This window comes from Hydractinia symbiolongicarpus, chromosome 5 (genome assembly GCF_029227915.1).
Source record: "Hydractinia symbiolongicarpus strain clone_291-10 chromosome 5, HSymV2.1, whole genome shotgun sequence".
NCBI classification, from domain to species: Eukaryota; Metazoa; Cnidaria; class Hydrozoa; order Anthoathecata; family Hydractiniidae; genus Hydractinia; species Hydractinia symbiolongicarpus.
In genome coordinates, this window is record NC_079879.1 from 26,793,633 (window position 1) to 26,812,914 (window position 19,282).

Below are 19,282 nucleotides of genomic sequence, written 5' to 3' on the forward strand. Positions count from 1 at the left end.
GGCCATGGCGTAGATGGAGAGTCCTAGAGTATTTAATGCTCATTTTGAGCTACGCAGACCCAATTAGAGCCCGCGCTCTACTAGACAACTCCCGGCAACATCCAACGGCCCACACAGTGTGCCATCTTCCCAATTTCCCTCACATGGCTTGGGTTAACCCGGGGCTATGGTAACATTCACTCGCCCATGTTAAATCACCGTCAAGAGGAATCGAACCCCGGTCTCCCGCACAGAGTACGAGAGCTATAACCACTAATCTACGGCGCCACCTAGACATAATCTCTATTGCCTGGCCCCTTTGTCATTGGTAATCAGGTCTTAAACAAGAAATTTAACCATGCAGTTCTTAACTAATGCAGAGGTGAATGCCGACAGAGCATGGATGAAGCAAGTCTGCAAAATGTGGCTAAACTTTCTGAATGACTTTTGAAGTTTTATTTGAGCTATAATTTGAAAACAAAGCATATTTTTTTCTATTTGCTTGTGATGACTCTACAAATAATAATGATAATACAATTCTAAAAACTTATTTTGTTTTATATGTTTTAAGTTTTCTTTAGCAATAGCATTTTATTGCCATTTAATTGGCTTATTAAAATGTACATGACTCCTAACACATTTATTATTTGTGGTATGTATTATCATGGTTAAGAAACTTTCATCATGGCACATGGCAGATGAAAACAAAACGAAAGAAAGCTGAACCAAGTTTGTTTAAAAGCAACAGATTATATTTGAATTATCTCGTTATTTTGCATGTCCAATTTTTATTTTTGAAGTTGTAATAGGGGAGATGTTGCTACAGAAACGTGCCCGACAGAATGACATGCCAGAACTGATTTTTGTCTCACATATTTGCGTCTGAGTCAGACAATATCTTTTTTATGCTTCACATATCCTTTACCCACTCTTTCTTAGCTACGCATCTATGTCACTATTAATACCTATCACTGTGAATAAAAATCTCTCATATTGGCAACACTGGATTAACAGCTGTTGTTGTTGGTAAACATATATTATCAAACACCGTCAAACATTGGTTTTGCAAGTACAACATAAGTGTGAAAAATATCTGATAAACTAACAATTGTTCTTGATTCATTTTCTCATATCATCTGTGCTTTAGATAATTTTGAAAATTAAATACCAACCTTGTGCCAGGGCTTTTTAGTCTAAGGTAAGTACAAGTCGTATTTATGTGTTTATGGTGCTGCATCACTGAAAAGGGCTACCAAAATGATTGATTGTCCAAGTTAAATGTTGAAAAATATAGAAGGCAAGCTAAAAATATATGATATACATATATATTTTGACCTTTGACCTATGTGGCCTGTGGAATACACCAGCTGGTCTCAGGCGTCTATATTACACATCTTAAAATAAAAGTAAAAAATCCATATATACTGTCAAAACCTGCCCCACTCTCACAGAAATTGGCTCTTAACATTGAAAGGCATTTATATAACTTTACCTTAAAATTAATCCTATTTGCACAATACCTATATGTTATTGCGCAAAACTGCTTAAAATTACATAATAATATAGCTTTTAGAAGTACTATACTTCACTGGATAGATCCTTGCTAACTCCTTGTTGTTTAAATAAGGACTTTTAAGTTTCTAGAAGTTTTGTCACTCAGTTTTTCAGGCTGCACCGGATTATAATAACGATTACAATAAAGTTAATGTGCTCTTGAACCAAAACTTGTACTCAAGTCATCTTGAGGTGATAGGTCCTCAGAATGAGATTAGCCTGCAAAAAAGCATTGCCCCTCATATTGATGTGGTTTCTACTTGCTTTAATTTTATATTTCGCAGAATACAAAACTTCAAAAAACAGTGTTTTATGCATGCAACATTTTGACTCAATTTTAGTTGTTTTTTGTCTTTTTAGGAAAATAAAATATATAAAGGAAATGCATTTATCAAGACTGAAGATTTATCAATCAATTCTTTCACAAAGCCTAAGGAGGTATGGATATCAGAAGGTTAGAGGGTATAAAATGTCATCCATTTGTCTTGTCACGGACAAAAGAAACACCGCACCTCTGACTCAAGATGCTGGTGAATTTATGGCAAAAGTTCTAGAGTATTCCAAAACTGGAGCATTTTTTGCAGGAACTGGTCAATATTATCAAGTGAAAGATCAAGACCGCATTGTTGTTTTGAACTTTGCGGAAGATTTTATAGCAGATACACAAGTGAATTTATTTGATACTGTAACATTACTTGATTGCTCCTTAAAGTTAACTGATGTTGATTTATTTATGCAAAACATTAAAGGTGTTTCCAACTTACCTATTTACAATGGTGAAGTTGATTTTTTGCATACTGCACCATGGCAATATGGATTTACTCTGAAACCATTCAGCATTTTTTCTGGTGATGAGCGAATTTGTTTTCTTAAAGATGATAAAATTTACTTAAGTAACCTTGGACATACTGAAGTTTTTGATATCGCAGATGTTGATCATGTTTCATTGTGGGTGTCTGATGAACCGTATAATGAAAAAAAATTAGCTCTAAATCTAAAAGGCAACATCAATAAAACACTGATCAGTGTGGAGCAGAACAATGTTTATTGCGATCTTGCTACGTTAACTGTAAACACTGAATGGATGATGAAAGCTGCAGCATTACTCTGTGTAAATTTGACACGAAAGGGAAATGAGAGTGCACATTTGAGACTGTCACCAGTTTTACAACCTGTCAATAATAGTTGGGTTGCCATACGTCAAAAGATTTGGATTGATATGATACAGAAAAATGCATTGCCTGAATGACAATCGTTGATACTTCCAACTAAGTTAGACGAGAAGAATATACAGTATAAAATTTGAATAATGTTTTATTTTGTTCATAAATATCTTAATAGTTGCAATTTAAATATCAAATTATCTATATATTTTGTTAGTAAACTGCAGTAAGTGGTAATGCTATAGACCTCTCTATTAGTCCAAATTATGGATATGTACTGTATTTTTGATGATATGATTTAAAATAGTTTTACATGAATCTCACCTTAACTAACCTATATATATATGTCTGAAAGTATGCAATGTATACAGTATGTGGCAATAAAATATGAATCTAAAACGTGTAAATAATTTTGGCAGAGTGTTATTACTGCTGACCAGCATTTATAGTGTAATTATATTCCTTTGCTGGATTAAGATTGCTTGTCTAAAATAGGTACAGCATAAGGACTAAATACTTTTAACAAATTTTTAAGTGAAGAAAATATATTAACATTGATATATTAACATTGTTTTAAATACTATATATTCTTAAGGCACGTTAACTTTTACAACTTAAAAATGAAAATTTTAAGAAACAGAGAAAGAAAGAAAAGTAGCAAATTTCTATATGTTATTAGATTTTGTCAATTCTCAACTTTCTTTCACGCTAGATTCTCTGTGCCAAGTATGCAAATTCAACACAAAATCTCAAGATTAAAATATATGCTAAAACTTGATCTGTTTGTGCTGACACGTTACTTGATGCAATCATTGTAATTTGCCATAAAGAACTCACAAAAACAACTTCTCTTTTACATTATGTTGACAGATGATAACTTTTACTCATATCCATTATAGATATATCTTACTTAAAAAATGGAGACTTACCAAAAGTGTTTACAAGTTTTAAAATCAAACCAATCAGATAGTGAGAAACTAGCAGCGCTCATGGTTGTTTCCAAGCTATCTTCAAGTTTAACTCTTGACGAGAAGAATGTGTGTGATTTATTTCAAGCTGTCACACCCACATTTTTGATGAGATTGATCAAATCAAAAGCAAATGAAAGTGATGATACAAGTAAAATGCTCAAAGATGTGGCAGTAAGCATAATTTCGCTTTTTGTTCAGCTTATTCCTGATGTAGTTTTGAAGGAGGAACTGATATTTGAAGAAATTTTTGCTACAATAAGTGAAGATCATCATGAATGTATCGATGCTTGGATTGATGTCATCGTTTCCATTTCTTATCATGACAAAGGAAGAAGCCTTTTACTTGACTACAAATTATTAACAGTTTTTCGAAATTTAATACTTCAAACGGAAAAACAAGAGAATGTTTTCACCCTCCTATCAAATCTATTAGTCAAAGGTCATCAACCGAATCCCACAGTTGTTGAATTTATCCTGAAACTTTCTAAAGAATTTAAGATCACTCAGGAGCTTGTAAAATTTCAATATGTCAATGTTTTAGATAAACTGTTTAGCTTGATATCAGCAAAAATGACAGTTGATTATAAAGATGATTATTATATGAAGATATTAAAAAATATTGCTGATGGATGCGGTGATATTATGCAGTCCCGTGTCAAAAGTGACCAAAAAAGATCTGTTATCATGTTGATATCCAAAACATTGGCAGTATTTGGGGTAGAATGGATTTTTGATGGAAAATGTGTTGAAAAGAATGCTAAATTTATAATACTAACTTTAACTGTTATAAGCATTGAGATGGCTTGTCTTTTCCAAGAAAATCCCCACAACATTGTATTAGTGGAACAAAAATGCCTTATCAACTCTTTCTTTGATATTTCTGTAAAAGTGTTACAGTTTCTTTGTGGTGATGCTTTTGAACAACACAACCTGTCTAATGATAGCAAATTCATTTTGAATGCTTTTAACTGCTTAAAAAATATTATGAAAACAACCTATGAAAATTTGGAACTAGTTAACGTGGAATCAGTAAAACCACTCGATGATCCTGTTTTAATGGATGCTCTTTCTATGGTTTGTGTTTGGGCAACTGAGGAGACTGAACATTTAAGGGAAGAACTGCAGAAAATAATACCACTTATCGTTAAAGTTGGAACAGTTGATCTTGAAGGTAAATTTTATTTATCTTAAGGCGGGGAAAAACAAGTCAAACATTTCATTCAACATTTTCGGCCAGATCAAAGGATTCTCTATCTGAGTTGCGTGAATTTTCATATTGGATTGGTTTGGTGGTACTTCTCATTTATTCATCCAATCTGTCAAGGATCTTTTATTCTTTAATGATATTACTAAAATATCCATTTTGCCCCTCTTTATCTATTCTCTTGTTTTTCCGCGGGTTGGTTTTTCATCGTCTGAATCGACGAGTTCACTCAGCAACATAAGCAGCACTGCAGAATTCCTTCCGTCCGCCATTTTGTGTTTCAGGAATGAATGAACTCTTTATCGTTCGAATATTTTTAAAAGCAGTCCCACAAACCTAAAATTTTGCTTCATTCAACATGCATTTCTTTATCCAACATTTCATCCAACACGAGAATAAAATGTTGGATGAAATGTTGGACTGGTTTGCCCCCGCCTTATTTTATTGTAGTATTTCCCAGCTAACGTTTTTACCACGAGCTTCTGCTTGTTAGTCATTTCTAAAATAAGTAGGATTTCAAAAATCCCGAATTGTAAACATTTGAAAGTCTCTTTCATGCATCAATCAAACTTTTTATATAATTGAATGTTTTTGTTGGAAAAATAAGGGAAAAGTTCAAGATAACGTGACAAAATGTGCTAAAGGGTCCGAAAAAAAGTTCGAGACAGCGAAAGTTCGAGGTAACGGGTATTCGAGAAATCCAGCGTCGACCGAACATGTTTCTACATTCGAAGATTATTTTTGTTTAACATCGTATACAACAAGCAATCCAAGACTTAATTTTAGGCTAGATTAAAACATATTAGCATAAAGCTTAAGAAAATCTTCTCAACATTTGTTGTTTAACATTTTTCGTCATGCTTTGTTTTACTATCCATGTTCCAATTAATTCACTAAAATTGTAACTTTGACTGTACAAATGTGGTATACCAAATTTATGTTTCATCGTTTAAAAATTTTAAATTAATTTTTAACTTTCTTCACAAAAGATGATTCCTTATCAATTTTATTACATCAACTCTACACATTAGGCGAGATTAACTTTACACATTAGACGAGATTAACTTGACACATTAGGGAGATTAACTTTATGCATTAAAGAGATAACTTTACACATTAGTGAAAGAATTTATCGTGCGAGAAAGAAGTAAAGTGATGATGTCATTTTAATGTTCGTTTTAATTTTAGAAAATGTCAGAAATGGTAAGCCCACGCATTTTCTACATGCGATGTCGCCATGTGTCGCACAACTGTTACCAGATGACGCGATGAGAAAAGTTTTAATCAGATGTAAATGTCAAGATTTGTACATAAGTTACTTTTGTTGAATGGTTCAATCCAAACAAACTGAGATAGTTTGTTTGAAGGCAGTTAACTCGACCATACATATCCTATATCAGTTACTTTTGCTTGAACCGAAGCATTGTTATGAAAGCAAGTTGTTCGATGAGTTGGTCACATCAACTCGAAACATCATCCATGATTTTCTTGCATCCAGTGCAGATAAAAGCGAGTATTATACCAGTTTTGAAATAATCGCACTTTTTTCACACTGCTGCGTTTAAAATCCTATGAAGTTGACTCAATTATTCAAACTCTTACAGAAGCTTCTATTAACTTTATTTTTAACGAAATTGATAGGAGTGTTGCGGGTGATTTGAAAGATATTTGGATCATTGCTGCTCAGAACATCATGGTCTATGTAACAGAACACGAAAAGTTATATCGTCATTTAAAAACACGATCTTCACAACTTTTTCAAAAGACAGGACCAGAATACGAAGACTATAAAAATGTTTTTAAGCAGGTGTTATGATTTGTAATGTCAAAAGAAGTTGATCAAGTCAAGGTAGCTTCTGTTTTTATTTCTCTCTCTTGATTTAGGCGCGATCGCGTCCGTTGTTTAAAAGTGCTCCCAAAATTGAGGATGCTTTTGGAATTTGATGACTAAGAAAACAAACTCTGAATCTGCAGAGGTTTTTCATTAATACCAGCCCTCTTACTTAGCATTTGCGTGGTGCGATGTTTTACAGGTTAATGAGGAAATATTTTGTTTTAGATACAAGTGCGCTTGCAAGAAGTACTTTATGCGAAAAATTGACAAAAATTGTCCATTATTTTCACGAATTAAATCTGGCTAAAAATTTTTTCTCTTCGAGAAATAAACGCATTTTTTTACCTTTTTGGACGAAACTGACGAATATCTTTTCAACGCGATGAAATATTGTTCACCGAGTACGTAGTCTAAAGTAGAGTAAACTGTAGTCTAGAGTTTGTTTAGAAATCCATGTGTGAACATCGTCGACATAAGCACAAGAACTCACAGATTTAATCACATGAGATATTTTTGATATTCTTATGTTTATGTCATGCTTGCAGCAGCACATTTGCTGCACTGGGAACTAAAAGAACATAAGCAAAAGCATATCCATTTTTTTTTTTTTTTATGAAATGATCAATAAATAAATCGTTAAATGATCCTAAATACACAGCCGTGTATTTAGGAATGAATTAAATCCGCGTGGGGATTAATCAGAAAGTGATTTTACGAAAAAGAAATACTAAATCCCCCGTAACCTTATGGAATATTTAACCGATTTTTTTTTAAATATTTTGCCGATTAATGTGTTTCTGTTTTTATTACTATTTATTTAAACCCAAAAGTCCTCTCTTTATCTAATTGTTATTCTTATGTTCCCAGTGGAAACCAGGCTTTTTCAATATATTCAGCATGTTTTCTTGTTCGCACTGCCGAATTGTGACCCAAACAAACTTTAGCAGTTAGTCAGTCAGAGCCAGAAATCACATAGGACACATGTCAGAACTAAAAAACGCAATTTAAAATAAAGCAAGATATAAATTCTCCATCACTGGAGGAGCCTCTTTTAAGAAATTCCTCTCCTCCAGACGTGATTTTAAAGCACTTAATAAGTAGGTTAGCGTACTTTTTTAACTTCCTTCGTATTTACAGATTTGTACCGTCCGACTGTAATGTTAGCTGATAAATATTTGTATAAATGTTTACAACAGACTCGTGTTGATGTTGTTGTGTTTTCCATTTTGATGATTGAGTTTCACTCTCATGTCTATCGTTTCGGTGCTTGGTCTTTTTAATTTATTTCGAGCTCCGTTCGAATCAAGCAGACTTCTTCTCAATTCTGTATTGCCGTCGCCGTATTCAGCGTCTTCGTAATCTGTGTGAAGTCGTGTTCGTGTTGTCGAAGAATTTAAACTTGATCTTAAGTGACTTTTTCTTTTAATACGTGCAATTTGTGCGACCACTTCAAAATAGTCTTTCTTTAGGCAAATGCATAACAATGGATTCACAACGCTATTAAAAAACAAAAAATAAAATCCGATTATTTCCAATTCTCTCGGAATGTATTCCGGTTTCCCCAGCAGGTCACAAAAGTTCATATAAAGTATGGGTAGATAAGCAGCAACAAAGAAAAACAACAGAAGGCCGAATAAATGCACTACACGAAGTTCTTTGTGAGCAAGCGATGCCATCTTTTCGCGTGACCGCTGCGCTATGGACTCCCGCTTATATCGTATCGTGCGTTTCGCTTTACGAGTAACAAACAAATAGAGTATCGTCATGACAACCACAAGTACCAACATAAATAACCACGTGATTGACAGATATATTTTGCTAGCGTATTGCTTGAACTCTGCAGGTTTAAACCACCAGGTTAAAGGGATGGACGTTAAGGCTAGCGGTATGACCCATATAAAAATGATGACTTTCACAGTGCGCCGTACGTCGATCATGCGATGGTGGAGAAGCGGTTTCGATAAAGCCAGGTATCGATCTGTTGACAACGCTAGCAGGTTAAATAGCGACAAAAATAAGATGTAACATGTCATGAATAAAATTCCGGTCATCTTTCCATGGTATGATTCAACTAAAAACACCGGAATGAACACAATCCCGGTCAATAAATCTGTCACGGCTTGACTGCATATTAGGACGTTTGCTGGACGTCGCCGTAATTTCTTTTCGATGCTGAATGCGACAATTAACAAACCGTTGACAACAACAATGAGGATGCTGATAAATATCAATATGATGACGTGTTTTTCGTACACCCCTGTTAAAGCTGTGACAAGGTTTGGTGACGCTGTTGTCATGTTGTAGCTGCTCTCGTTTCTATGGGTTGTGTTGCCGTCTGTTGTCATAGTGATTTCTTTATTTTTACTTATCTAGATAAAAAAAATACTTATTTGTTCAGGTAAGAATAGGAATATATTTGATCATGGAAAGAAAACATTATACCAGGGACTTCATGTTAATTGATTGTAACATATATACTTTAGAGAAGAAAGTGTTTCCGGTGTTTGAAAATTTGTAAATGTTTATCCTGCAAGAAATTAGTGTCAATGGTGAACCGCAAATTTTTTTTCCTGGGAAAACTTTATTTCTCTAAACCGCAAAGTTTGTTTCCGCAAAATGTTTCAATTTTATTGAACCTGCTTACAAAATTCCTAAACTAGTCGGAAAATGATGAAAAAAGAATCTGTAAGGATTGTTTAAATAAGTACAAAACAATAAAAACAGAGTACGAATGAATCGCGGAAAATATTTTTCCCGCAAAAGTTCTTTCTCAACCAGTTCCTTTCTTCAAAATTTGTCAGAACTTGTTCTACAGTATAAGGTAAGGAATTGTTTTTTGAAAATTGAAAAAAATATAAGATTTATCATTGCATTATACACAATAAGAGTCATTGTGGAACAAGAAATGCGATGTCTTTCCACATCGCTTTAATTTATTTTCTATAACAGCGACATAAATTCCAAAAAATCTTCCCTTAACACCTTACGAAGGTTTTTCTACCCTTTTTTTACATCTGTTATTGAAACAAGAACTCCTATTTCGTCTTTACTGCTTCAACACATTCTGCGGAAAAGCAAAAGTTCGAGTTAAAAGTTGGAGTTAAAACGTGTAAATGCTGGTGAGTACTAATAAAAAAATAAGTTCTTAAAGAGGGCCTGCTAATTTGTACAACAAATAAGATTCAATTTAAAGAATATTCTAGTCATCAAAAAATGTACTGCATCTTCCAATTCTATTGCATTTTACCGAGATCAATGTCGTCATTAATATTAAACTCAACAAAAGCACAACGTTCTACCATCCAAATGATGAATTCACATTCGATCATCGTACAATTAGTTTTTTTTCTACTGTCTGTCTCTGAGTTTCATGTATTTGTCTTTCAAGGTAATTATTATTGTTATTGGATATATGTGTATGTATCTGTAATAATTATTTTGTACAAAAAGCAAAAAAATCATTTACATTAAGCCATCTCTTTTCTCCTCCCCTTTTCTATACAACATTTATCGGTCTTTTATTAAAAATTAAAAAGTATTTTCTTCAATTAGAAGAACACGTTAAAGCAAAAAAAGAATTAAAAGAAGAGGAACTACCTGTGAACTTTTCAATTCGTTTAAAAGTTCTTTGCAATGAATATTTCAGATTTTCAACTATTTAATGTGGTAACTTTAATTGTTGAGAAAATATTTCACAATTTTGAAAAGTATTTAGTTATTTTTGTTATTTTATTTTTACTATTCATTTCGCGGTTATAATGTTAACGATTTTTTTTCTTTTAAGTAAAAAACTTAATATTCCAAATCAGTCATTATGACGATCCTCGTCCTTATGTTCTGGGAAGTGGAGACAATTAGTAGAGGCAATTGACTTGCTCACCGTAGTGAGGATGTATACTCCAGGCGTAAATTTAATGGGAATTTTCGCTTTTTGCTGGTTTTATCAGCATTTGACGCGTTCTTTAATCACCGATTGAGACCTACTGTAAGATTTCGTTGTTTTAGCACGCAGCAGGATTTGAAAGAAAACAAAATGTCAAATCTATACTACATGTTAGAAAAGTAAAAACAAAATAAAAATGGAATTGTTTTCAGATTACAATCTAAAAAATAAAAGTTATGTTGGTATATAATAAACTCTGTCAAAATCACACTGTCTATATCATCTACATCCTAAAATTCGTCATTAATATATAGACGAGTTTTCTCTCACAAAAGAGTTGTGAAACATGGCCTTAATGTGTTCTTTTTTCCACGCTTCTTAAGTGAAACTTGTCGACGTCATATGACCTACGTTTTGCTTGTTATATCAAGTAATTGTAGTAAGAAATCAACCTTTGTTTTATGTAGGAATACTTCATAAAAAAACAGCAAACTATGCACAAAAATGAATGTAAATATTGCATCACAGGGCCGACGGATTTGTTTTGAAAGTGGAGGTCTCAATATAGTGCCTGAGTGCCTAAGTAGAGCTCCACCATAATTTTTTTAAAAATTTGGAAGCTACATATTGACTAAAAAGCTATTCAGTTTATAACATTTTCCTGCGCTTAAGTGTTTTCTGGTTGCATCGGCCCTGTATCAACATTTTTTAAATTTTTTTTTGCTGACGTGGTCGCCATTATATCATTTTATCGCCATTTTTGTTGACGTGACACATTCCGACCAAAAAATACAAGCGATGACACTTGCAGTGTCATCTACCTACCCTCTTGCTTTTCTTTACTTTTCACGATCTACTGAAAGTCGTCTAAAACTAGTTTTTATTATATAAGCGTTTTTTAACGTGCTAACATATGTGTCATGTTTCACTACAAAAAAGCGAACTCCTTTTTTCTGTTTAGCGTTCAACTGCAAACCATCAACTAAAAGATGTTACTTATTTGCGTTACAGAGGTTAAAAGGTGTACGTTCTTCTGTATGTTTATCTTATAGATTGAAAAAACAGAGAAATGTGTACTGTAAACTTGAAATGAAAGGTTGTGTATTATTGTGAAGGGTTTTTGTACTCTTTATTGTGTTTGTTTTTATAATATGTTGTTCTTTTTATTCATTTCTACATATTGTTTTTATTTATTATTACAGATTTCAGTTTACTAAGCCTCGATCTGTTGGTGGGATTATTCTCTTCGATTTGTTTGTACCTTAATTACCGACCAATTCGCGATTGTTTGCCCCTTTTGAAACTGGTATCTGTAGTTTTTCGTTTTGTTTTGAAATCTTGTTTTCAACGAAGCAATAACATTACAAAATATTGAGCAAGGCTTTGATCAACTTGATTTTCTTTCAGCAAGAAAAATGAAGTAACATTTTAAATGTTTGAAAAAAAAAACTTAAAAGTTTTGATTTCAGGAGACATTTTTCATTTCACCTTATTTATTCTAACTCTGTTTCTGCAACAAAAATTGGAATGATAACGAAAAATAGTAAAGTGTTACGAAATGAATCAGTTGATCGCTCCTTTTTTTTAAATCAGTTTAATTTTATGGGATTATTACTACTTGTTTTACTGGCGCCATCTTTAAAAATGTTTTTATTTTCATTGAGTCTGCAAATGAGAATGTCTAACGTACGCCTATAAGAAATGGTGCTTTGATATAAAAGTGACAGAAAAAAAATTATGTTTTCATTCGAATATAAAAAAAAAAATGATTTTGAGTAACACTATATTAAAAAGATTTTGGTGACATCTCAATCGCGAAGTTAATTCTGACAAAACACATCAACCTGAAGCTAAATGTCCTGTATTTAGCAATTGAGTTGTAAATTATCATTCTTAAAAAGCTCGTTGTTTCCCAACCTTATGTAAATTCAATAATTTGTTGTTTTTTAAAAATTTTAACTTTTTCTCAGTAAACAAAAAAAGCATCTTCATGAGGATAAACTCCTGCTAAATATTAAGATTTGATCGATTCGCGAAATTAACCTTTCGCGAACTTTATAAAATATCGCGATTCTACTACGAAAATTTGTGACATTAAAGTAGTTGACATACCTTGAGAGACGTAATTACTTGCAGACTTGAAGTTTGCGAAGTGGTGGTTGAATTACATAGCTATAGGTCAGATGATACAGTGTCTACTAAGGGGCTACCACGGTTGGTCCGGAAATGTTATTTGTCCAATAAATAAATTTAATTAAAGAAATTTGAATTAATACATCCATCAAAATTAATCGCAATTGTTTTGATCACTTTGCAAACAACTCTTTTGCAAACAACTCTCAACAAGGTTTCGCAGTTACACGACTTTTTGCAGGGTCGAAGGTGGTAGGGCTTAGTGAAAGGTTGGACTTGTTTAACATAGTAACTTCAGTCTGTCGATTAGAAGTTTTCTTATCGTATTGCGAGACGAAAACTGAAAACAAAATTATCGAACTCTCCTAAACGTTAATATACTGAATGTGTTGGTGTTCTGTGTTTTTAAGCACTGTACTCAACTTAGTAGTCTAAGGAATTTTTTGATGAATCTCCTCAACAAGCAATCGGTTTATATATTTTACGTAAGGGTTTTATTTAGGCTCTGTATCAAGATCGTTCATCTTAACCCGGTCAAATTATCTTGCATTATTTATTCTTTTGTTCTTTTATTCTTTCGTTCTTTTATTCTTTAGTTTATTCATTCATTAATCTATTCCTTTATTTATTCATTCATCTACTAATTCATTCACCACTGTTGCTATTTTTATTCCAAGTAATGAAATTAACGTTATATTTTAGTTGAAATAAAAAAAAAGGATCAGGATTACTCTATGTTTATGAGATATCTCTTCATACGCATTGGTGAAAAGTGCATATGTCACCATCGAACGATCTTTGTTGATGTAAAGAAACATGGAAGGCAATATATTGCAGTAGCTTTTAAGTATATTTTGTTGCTTCTTTTTACTCATGCTGTGAATTTTAAGAGTACTTACTGTAAAGGGTTATGAGCACCCGTGTTTCATAGGCGCTCTACCCCTCAAACAAGCACCCTCTCGTTTTAAAATAGCCTTCTTGCCTTTAAAGGATTATTTTTTCTTTTACTTTTGTAAATAGTGGTGCAAATCAATTAAAAACGTTTAAGTTATTGTGCACATATCGATGTCACAGTCGATTCTAGGTAATAAGTGCCTTTGTCTAATTTGCGCCCCTCCTTAAAGTCCTAAAGTTAAATAAGCGCCCTGGCTGCTCACTGGAGTAAACACAGATGGCGATATTTTTACGACCTTTTACGCGGCGTGAACTAAAATTGTCATAACGTGGATGATGAAGTTTGGTTATTTCTTCAGCATGCTTTACGTAGATTGTGGAAAGTGTTAGAAAAGTAATTTGAAGTAGAACATTGATAACAAAATTTAGTGACTTAAATGATAAAAACGAAAAAACTTTAGCGTAGAATAAAAGTTGCTAAATTGAGAAAATATGAAAAAAAATCCTGGATGCCAGATTTTTTTTATCTTGCAATCGAAATACCCACTTTTCTTAAGGGTTACGAAGGTAATTTCTTGAAAGAATTCCAGGAATCAACGGTTGAAGATGTTCCACGAGATTTTATTTCGCGAATAGCATTTCTTTTTACGTTGAAACAGCCTTTTTTTCTTTTTAAACTCCTAAATTGTGTGAAGAAAAAAGAAAATGCAAAGTTGGCGACTTCCTTTTCTTTCGTCCAAACGCAGAGCAAAACGTCTTCAATTAACGCAAAAGTTTCTAAATTTGCGTATAGATTTTGTATGATATGTTCTAGTCCAAAGGTTGGACTAGCTACCTAAACTCGTGAAATGTTACGCGAAAAAAATTTGATGTGCGGTAAATGTTTCTTTTTCGAAGTGCGCGAAAATTAGATTAAGCGAAGTTAAAAAAAGGGAATAACGAGATATAACGTATTACAATACATAAAATATCATCGTTGATCATCCGTTTTGATTGTCGTAGATCTAAGACTTGTAAAGTTTGGAGCGCGAATTAGCCATAACAACGTCCCCTTTTTATAAAATTTTATTAATGCTTAAAAATGTGTAATAAATCGATGATCGTTCATAACGTTTATTTTTATATATATTACCTATTTTTATTTATATTATTTTATATTAGGAGTGTGCAAAACTTTAGTATGTGGTGAAGTGCGCGAAAATGAAAACTTTTAACTTTTCTTCCAGGAAAGAAAACATGACAATTGATAAACTATTCACTTTCGGCGTGATAGCGGATGTACAACATGCTAACGTTGATAATCGCATGAATCATCATAAAACACAAACGAGATATTATCGTGCAGCTATCGAACATTTAAAAGATGCGATTTCAGCTTGGAACGAAAAGAAAGTGGACTTCGTTGTTCAACTTGGTGATATTATTGACGGAATTAGCAGAAGGCAAGGCCATCGAGACAACGATATAAAGAATTTGATAGACGTTTTAAAGAGATTTAAGTCAACTGGTTTACCTATTTACAAGAATGACGAGGGTGTTTATGAAATGGTTAAAGAAGGACACGATAGTGCAACGGAAAAGGTACCATATATATGCAACTTGTGGGGAAATCATGAGTTTTATAATTTCCCCAGAGAGTGGCTATGGAACAGTCCTTTAAATACTTTTATTAATCATTCAAAAACAGATCTGTTGAAAGCAGGAAACTCCATAAAAGACATCGAAGAAAAACACGGTTACTATTACTCGTTTGTATATCATGGATATCGTGTAATAGCGCTCGATTCGTACGATCTATCCACGATATCAAGACCAGGAGCAACTGTGCTGTACGTTAAGGCAATGAGTTTTTTGAAATCCATAAACACAAACAGTGATTTAAACGAACCTCCTCGTAACAACGCAAATATTGTCGCTTGGAATGGTGGCCTTAGCAACACACAGTTGTCATGGTTGCATAACGAATTAGCTGTAGCAACAACAAATAAGGAAAAAGTGATAATACTTAGCCATATTTCCATCCATCCAAGAGCAGCTCACAAAACTGCTTTGTTGTGGAATCATAAGGAGGTGCTAGCAATGATTAACGCTTTTGATTGTGTGGTAGCATGTTTTACGGGACATGACCATGATGGCGGCTATTACCATGACACTGTAAACAACATTCATCACGTCACATTCGAAGGAGCTATAGAACGTCCTGCAGATACGAATGCATACGGAGTGGTAAATGTCTATGAGGATAGATTGGAGATCGAAGGTTATGGTGTCGTAAAGGACAGAGTTTTGCAATTTTGTTAAAACGGGAAAACTTTTTTATATGTAAAGAGGAAATAGGTAATATTAATCATTAGAGAATTATATCTAGTAAGTTAGAATCTTAGGATACTTAGAGAATGATTCTGCTCATGTGGACAAACACGTTTTGAGTCATTTATTTATTCTGTTACAATTTGCACATCTGTTCATGACCTGTTAAGCAACAACCTCGTGTTTTTAGTTTTTTGTTGTTGTTGAGTATTTATAAGTATAAATAGCAATATTTTTTAGAATTTTAGTAGTAGGATTAAAGGTGGCGTTTTACAACCATCTGGGGGGATTTTTTACCTAAGCAATTTGAAGGATATTTTACATTAAAAGCTACCTGTAAGCAGCTTTGAAAATTATTATCTAATCAAAGATTGTTTTTCTATGTTAATAAACCAATAAAGGCTATAATTGAGTCTTTAGAAACTTTTTCTCGTTGTAAACTTCATAAGCCCAAAATGTTCTATTTTGGTATCAATTTTATCGTTTGGTGATAAAGAATAAGTTTTTGAGAAACTTTATATTTTTTGTGAATGCTTACCGAGTTTTCAAAGATAATTGATTCGTGAAAGTTTCCGTCTCCAGAAGTTTCTGCACTTCAACTATTTGTTGAATATTTATAAGTATAAATAGTAATACTTTTAGAATTTTAGTAGTAGGATTAAAGGTGGCGTTTTACAACCATCTGGGGGGATTTTTTACCTAAGCAAATTAAAGGATATTTTACGTTAAAAGCTACCTGGAAGCGCCTCTAAAAATTATTTTCTAATCAAAGATTGTTTTTCTATGTTAATAAACCAATAAAGACTACTCTTTGCGAACAGTTTACTCGTTATAAACTTCGTTGTTTATTACGAATACGTTGTGTGCAGAAACTTTCCCAAATTTAGTAAATTTTCGTTAATTTGTGAAATTCTCTTTCGCTGGATTTTCATGAGTTAAGAATGGTCTATTTCGGTATCAATTTTATCGTTTGTGATAAAAGAATGTGTTTAGAATTTAAATTCTAAATTTATCGATACGAAAGTTTTTTAACCGCGAAAGCTTCTACATTTAAGTATGCTGTGTTGCATGTTGTCCTCATTTTATTATTTTTTTAAATTGTGGAGTTATTTAGGTGATTGGCAAAAAGGCGATGGTTAAGTTAAATTTACAAAACAAATATTTTTGCCAAACATATCCAGAATATATTTTGGTGTTTGAATATATATTAAGTGTCAAGGAAGGAGGTATGGAATTTTTCCGCTGAACAGACTAAACCAATCACATTCTGGAATCCTTGTTAAAGAGCAGCCGAACATGTTTTGATGAAAATTCACATAATTTATAATTTAGAGTTATCACTAGATTTTTATGTTTTTAATTTTACTGCAAATTGTATACCGTATTTACAAAGCACGCTATATAGCAAGCCATTGCTACGTAGTTTATTGTAATTACAAATTTGTACTTTTTAAATTTCCTTCCAAGAATAGATTCTCGTCAACCAAGGCAGGAAATTGAAGTAACTATGTATGACAGACCACAACAATCGGAAATGTAAGGATGTAATCAACTCGTGTATTTTACTAATTGAGTTGTTTCCCTTATACAAGAAGCTGTCAAAAAATGTCAGTTGTTACGATAGCAGCTGATAAATGTACGTACAATGTCACATTTCAAAGGTATAAAGTAACACAGACAGAAAATTTCACAACAAATTTTGGTTGACATGTAGCATTGTCGTTATAATTCATTTACATCTATTCTACAAATTTTTAATTTATTATATAATTATTATATGTTTTTTTAAGAATTTATTATAGAAATTTTAAAGCAGGCTAAAACTTTAATTCTTAAACTGAAATACACTTTTGGTATGTTTATTTTTAAGGAATTTTGTTCACAGCTTTGTTTGTTTTCTCTTAATGGAAGTAATATTTCTGAGATTTTAAGACATGCCTTTAAAAAATGAAAAATAAAATATCGGTTGACTTGAGCCATTTTGTTTAAGATTTTTCTCAAAGTCTGTAAATACAGTCTAAGTAGCGTTACAAGGCGAAGTTTATTAGTTGAATCTCCTCAAGTTTTTCCACTTAGCCAAGTTCATCCTGGATACTAAATTTCAATTAATCTAAAATGACAAGCCTTTTCAAAACTGCTTATTCATAACTCATACAGTCTTAAATTCAAAAAGATCATTTGCTGTTTACTGATTCACTTGAAATTTTCTGTCCAATAAAAATTTTTAGATTCTGTTCACAACATATTAAACTTGAAATCGAATAGTCTACAAAATACGCCCTCCCTCCCTCCCTATCTCCTCAAAGTGTGATAGTTGTAAAAGTTAAAAGTATCTTTACTTACTAGCAGCGTTTTATCTGAAGAAAAAAATTCTGACGAAAACAAAATTTGCGGTTTTGGCAAAAGTCCGCAAATTTAAATTCATGCCAAAATTAAGTTTTTTTAACAATCAATTAATTTTTTTTGGAATTTTAATTTGAAAATTTTGTCATTCTTAGCAAATTACTCTAATTTTTCCAAGATTGCATTTTTTTTTAAATTGGAAAATATTTTGATTTTTTTGCGATCAAGTCAAATTTCGTCCTTCTTCATAGCTGATTTTATCATATCAACCGTCATTAACGTAGTAGTATAAATCGTGAAGTAAAGTTAAATGCCTAAACCATATAGCCACTTCTATTTCCAGATTTTAATTGTATAATTAGTTTTTGTTATTAACATGTGGTCAGTTTGATTTCCTTTGATTGATCATCTGAGAAGAATTTGATGCTTGAAATCAATCGGAAACACTAGTCGTTAAAGACCTAATTTTAAATCATTTCGTATGTGACAGGAAAAACAAAAAATTGAACATTGTGTATTGACTAAGTGAGAAAGTGTAGAGTAAGAGAGTTCTTATGGGCAATAAAAGAAATATTTAGATTCTATAATTTGACAGTGGTTGCGACAATTCCTATCAGCCCTTATATCATTAACTATTAAATTTACTAATTGAAATAAGATATGCACGCCTTGATTCTCCTTTTGGAGCGTGGACTGTCCCACCACGTGTTTCACACGTTTGACTGTGTTCGGTAGCATGAAAGGCACAATTCTTTATAAATTCAGATGAGTAAACGTATTTTGTCTACACTTTTGTCCACACTCTGTGATAGAGACTATGAACTGTGCTTTTCATATATCTTTCATATATCTGGTCAGTAAAATACCACAAGGCAACCAAGTTAGCCTAAAAGCAACATGAATTCATAAATATACTTTGTATGTTAGGCCTACAAAATAAAAAGTGATACATCAATATTTGCGTGGCCTAAACTTTCTCCTTAAATCTTCCCAATTTTATTTACAAAACTGTTT

The 19,282-nt window shown here is 32.6% G+C and overlaps 4 protein-coding genes across 6 annotated transcripts; 3 read left to right on the forward strand and 1 right to left on the reverse strand.

The window, feature by feature from the left end:
• Positions 1–435: 435 nt before the first annotated feature.
• On the forward strand, positions 436–3,258 carry LOC130645746 (uncharacterized). Its single transcript, XM_057451835.1, has 2 exons — positions 436–1,177; positions 1,894–3,258. Exon 2 carries the CDS (start codon positions 1,916–1,918, stop codon positions 2,780–2,782), a length of 867 nt encoding a protein of 288 aa, XP_057307818.1. The 5' UTR covers positions 436–1,177; positions 1,894–1,915; the 3' UTR covers positions 2,783–3,258.
• A 142-nt stretch (positions 3,259–3,400) lies between these two features.
• On the forward strand, positions 3,401–6,723 carry LOC130645743 (neurochondrin homolog). The gene is made up of 2 exons (XM_057451829.1): positions 3,401–4,838; positions 6,060–6,723. The coding sequence occupies exons 1-2, from the start codon at positions 3,614–3,616 to the stop codon at positions 6,197–6,199; spliced, it is 1,365 nt and encodes a 454-aa protein (XP_057307812.1). The 5' UTR covers positions 3,401–3,613; the 3' UTR covers positions 6,200–6,723.
• LOC130645744 (manganese-dependent ADP-ribose/CDP-alcohol diphosphatase-like) lies at positions 6,583–17,412 on the forward strand. 2 transcript variants are annotated; one of them, XM_057451831.1, is made up of 2 exons: positions 6,583–6,720; positions 14,842–17,412. In XM_057451831.1, exon 2 carries the CDS (start codon positions 14,852–14,854, stop codon positions 15,914–15,916), a length of 1,065 nt encoding a protein of 354 aa, XP_057307814.1. In that variant the 5' UTR covers positions 6,583–6,720; positions 14,842–14,851; the 3' UTR covers positions 15,917–17,412. The 2 variants fall into 2 exon arrangements, with proteins under 2 accessions (XP_057307814.1, XP_057307813.1); XM_057451830.1 differs by lacking the exon at positions 6,583–6,720 and adding an exon at positions 12,043–13,568.
• LOC130645745 (melanopsin-B-like) lies at positions 7,806–9,232 on the reverse strand. 2 transcript variants are annotated; one of them, XM_057451834.1, is made up of 2 exons: positions 8,352–9,232; positions 8,003–8,202 (listed from the first exon to the last, which is right to left on the reverse strand). In XM_057451834.1, exons 1-2 carry the CDS (start codon positions 9,048–9,050, stop codon positions 8,155–8,157), a joined length of 747 nt encoding a protein of 248 aa, XP_057307817.1. In that variant the 5' UTR covers positions 9,051–9,232; the 3' UTR covers positions 8,003–8,154. The 2 variants fall into 2 exon arrangements, with proteins under 2 accessions (XP_057307816.1, XP_057307817.1); XM_057451833.1 differs by having other exon boundaries at positions 7,806–9,220.
• Positions 17,413–19,282: the final 1,870 nt, after the last annotated feature.

Bases quoted from the DNA above. Each gene is read 5' to 3' on its own strand.
- LOC130645743 (XM_057451829.1), top strand. From the start codon at position 3,614: ATGGAGACTTACCAAAAGTGTTTACAAGTTTTAAAATCAAACCAATCA. The intron at 4,839-6,059 runs GTAAATTTTATT...TTTTAATTTTAG, and splicing joins TGGAACAGTTGATCTTGAAG to AAAATGTCAGAAATGGTAAG.
- LOC130645745 (XM_057451833.1), bottom strand. From the start codon at position 9,050: ATGACAACAGACGGCAACACAACCCATAGAAACGAGAGCAGCTACAAC.
- LOC130645746 (XM_057451835.1), top strand. From the start codon at position 1,916: ATGCATTTATCAAGACTGAAGATTTATCAATCAATTCTTTCACAAAGC.
- LOC130645744 (XM_057451830.1), top strand. From the start codon at position 13,456: ATGTTTATGAGATATCTCTTCATACGCATTGGTGAAAAGTGCATATGT. The intron at 13,569-14,841 runs GTATATTTTGTT...CTTTTCTTCCAG, and splicing joins TATATTGCAGTAGCTTTTAA to GAAAGAAAACATGACAATTG.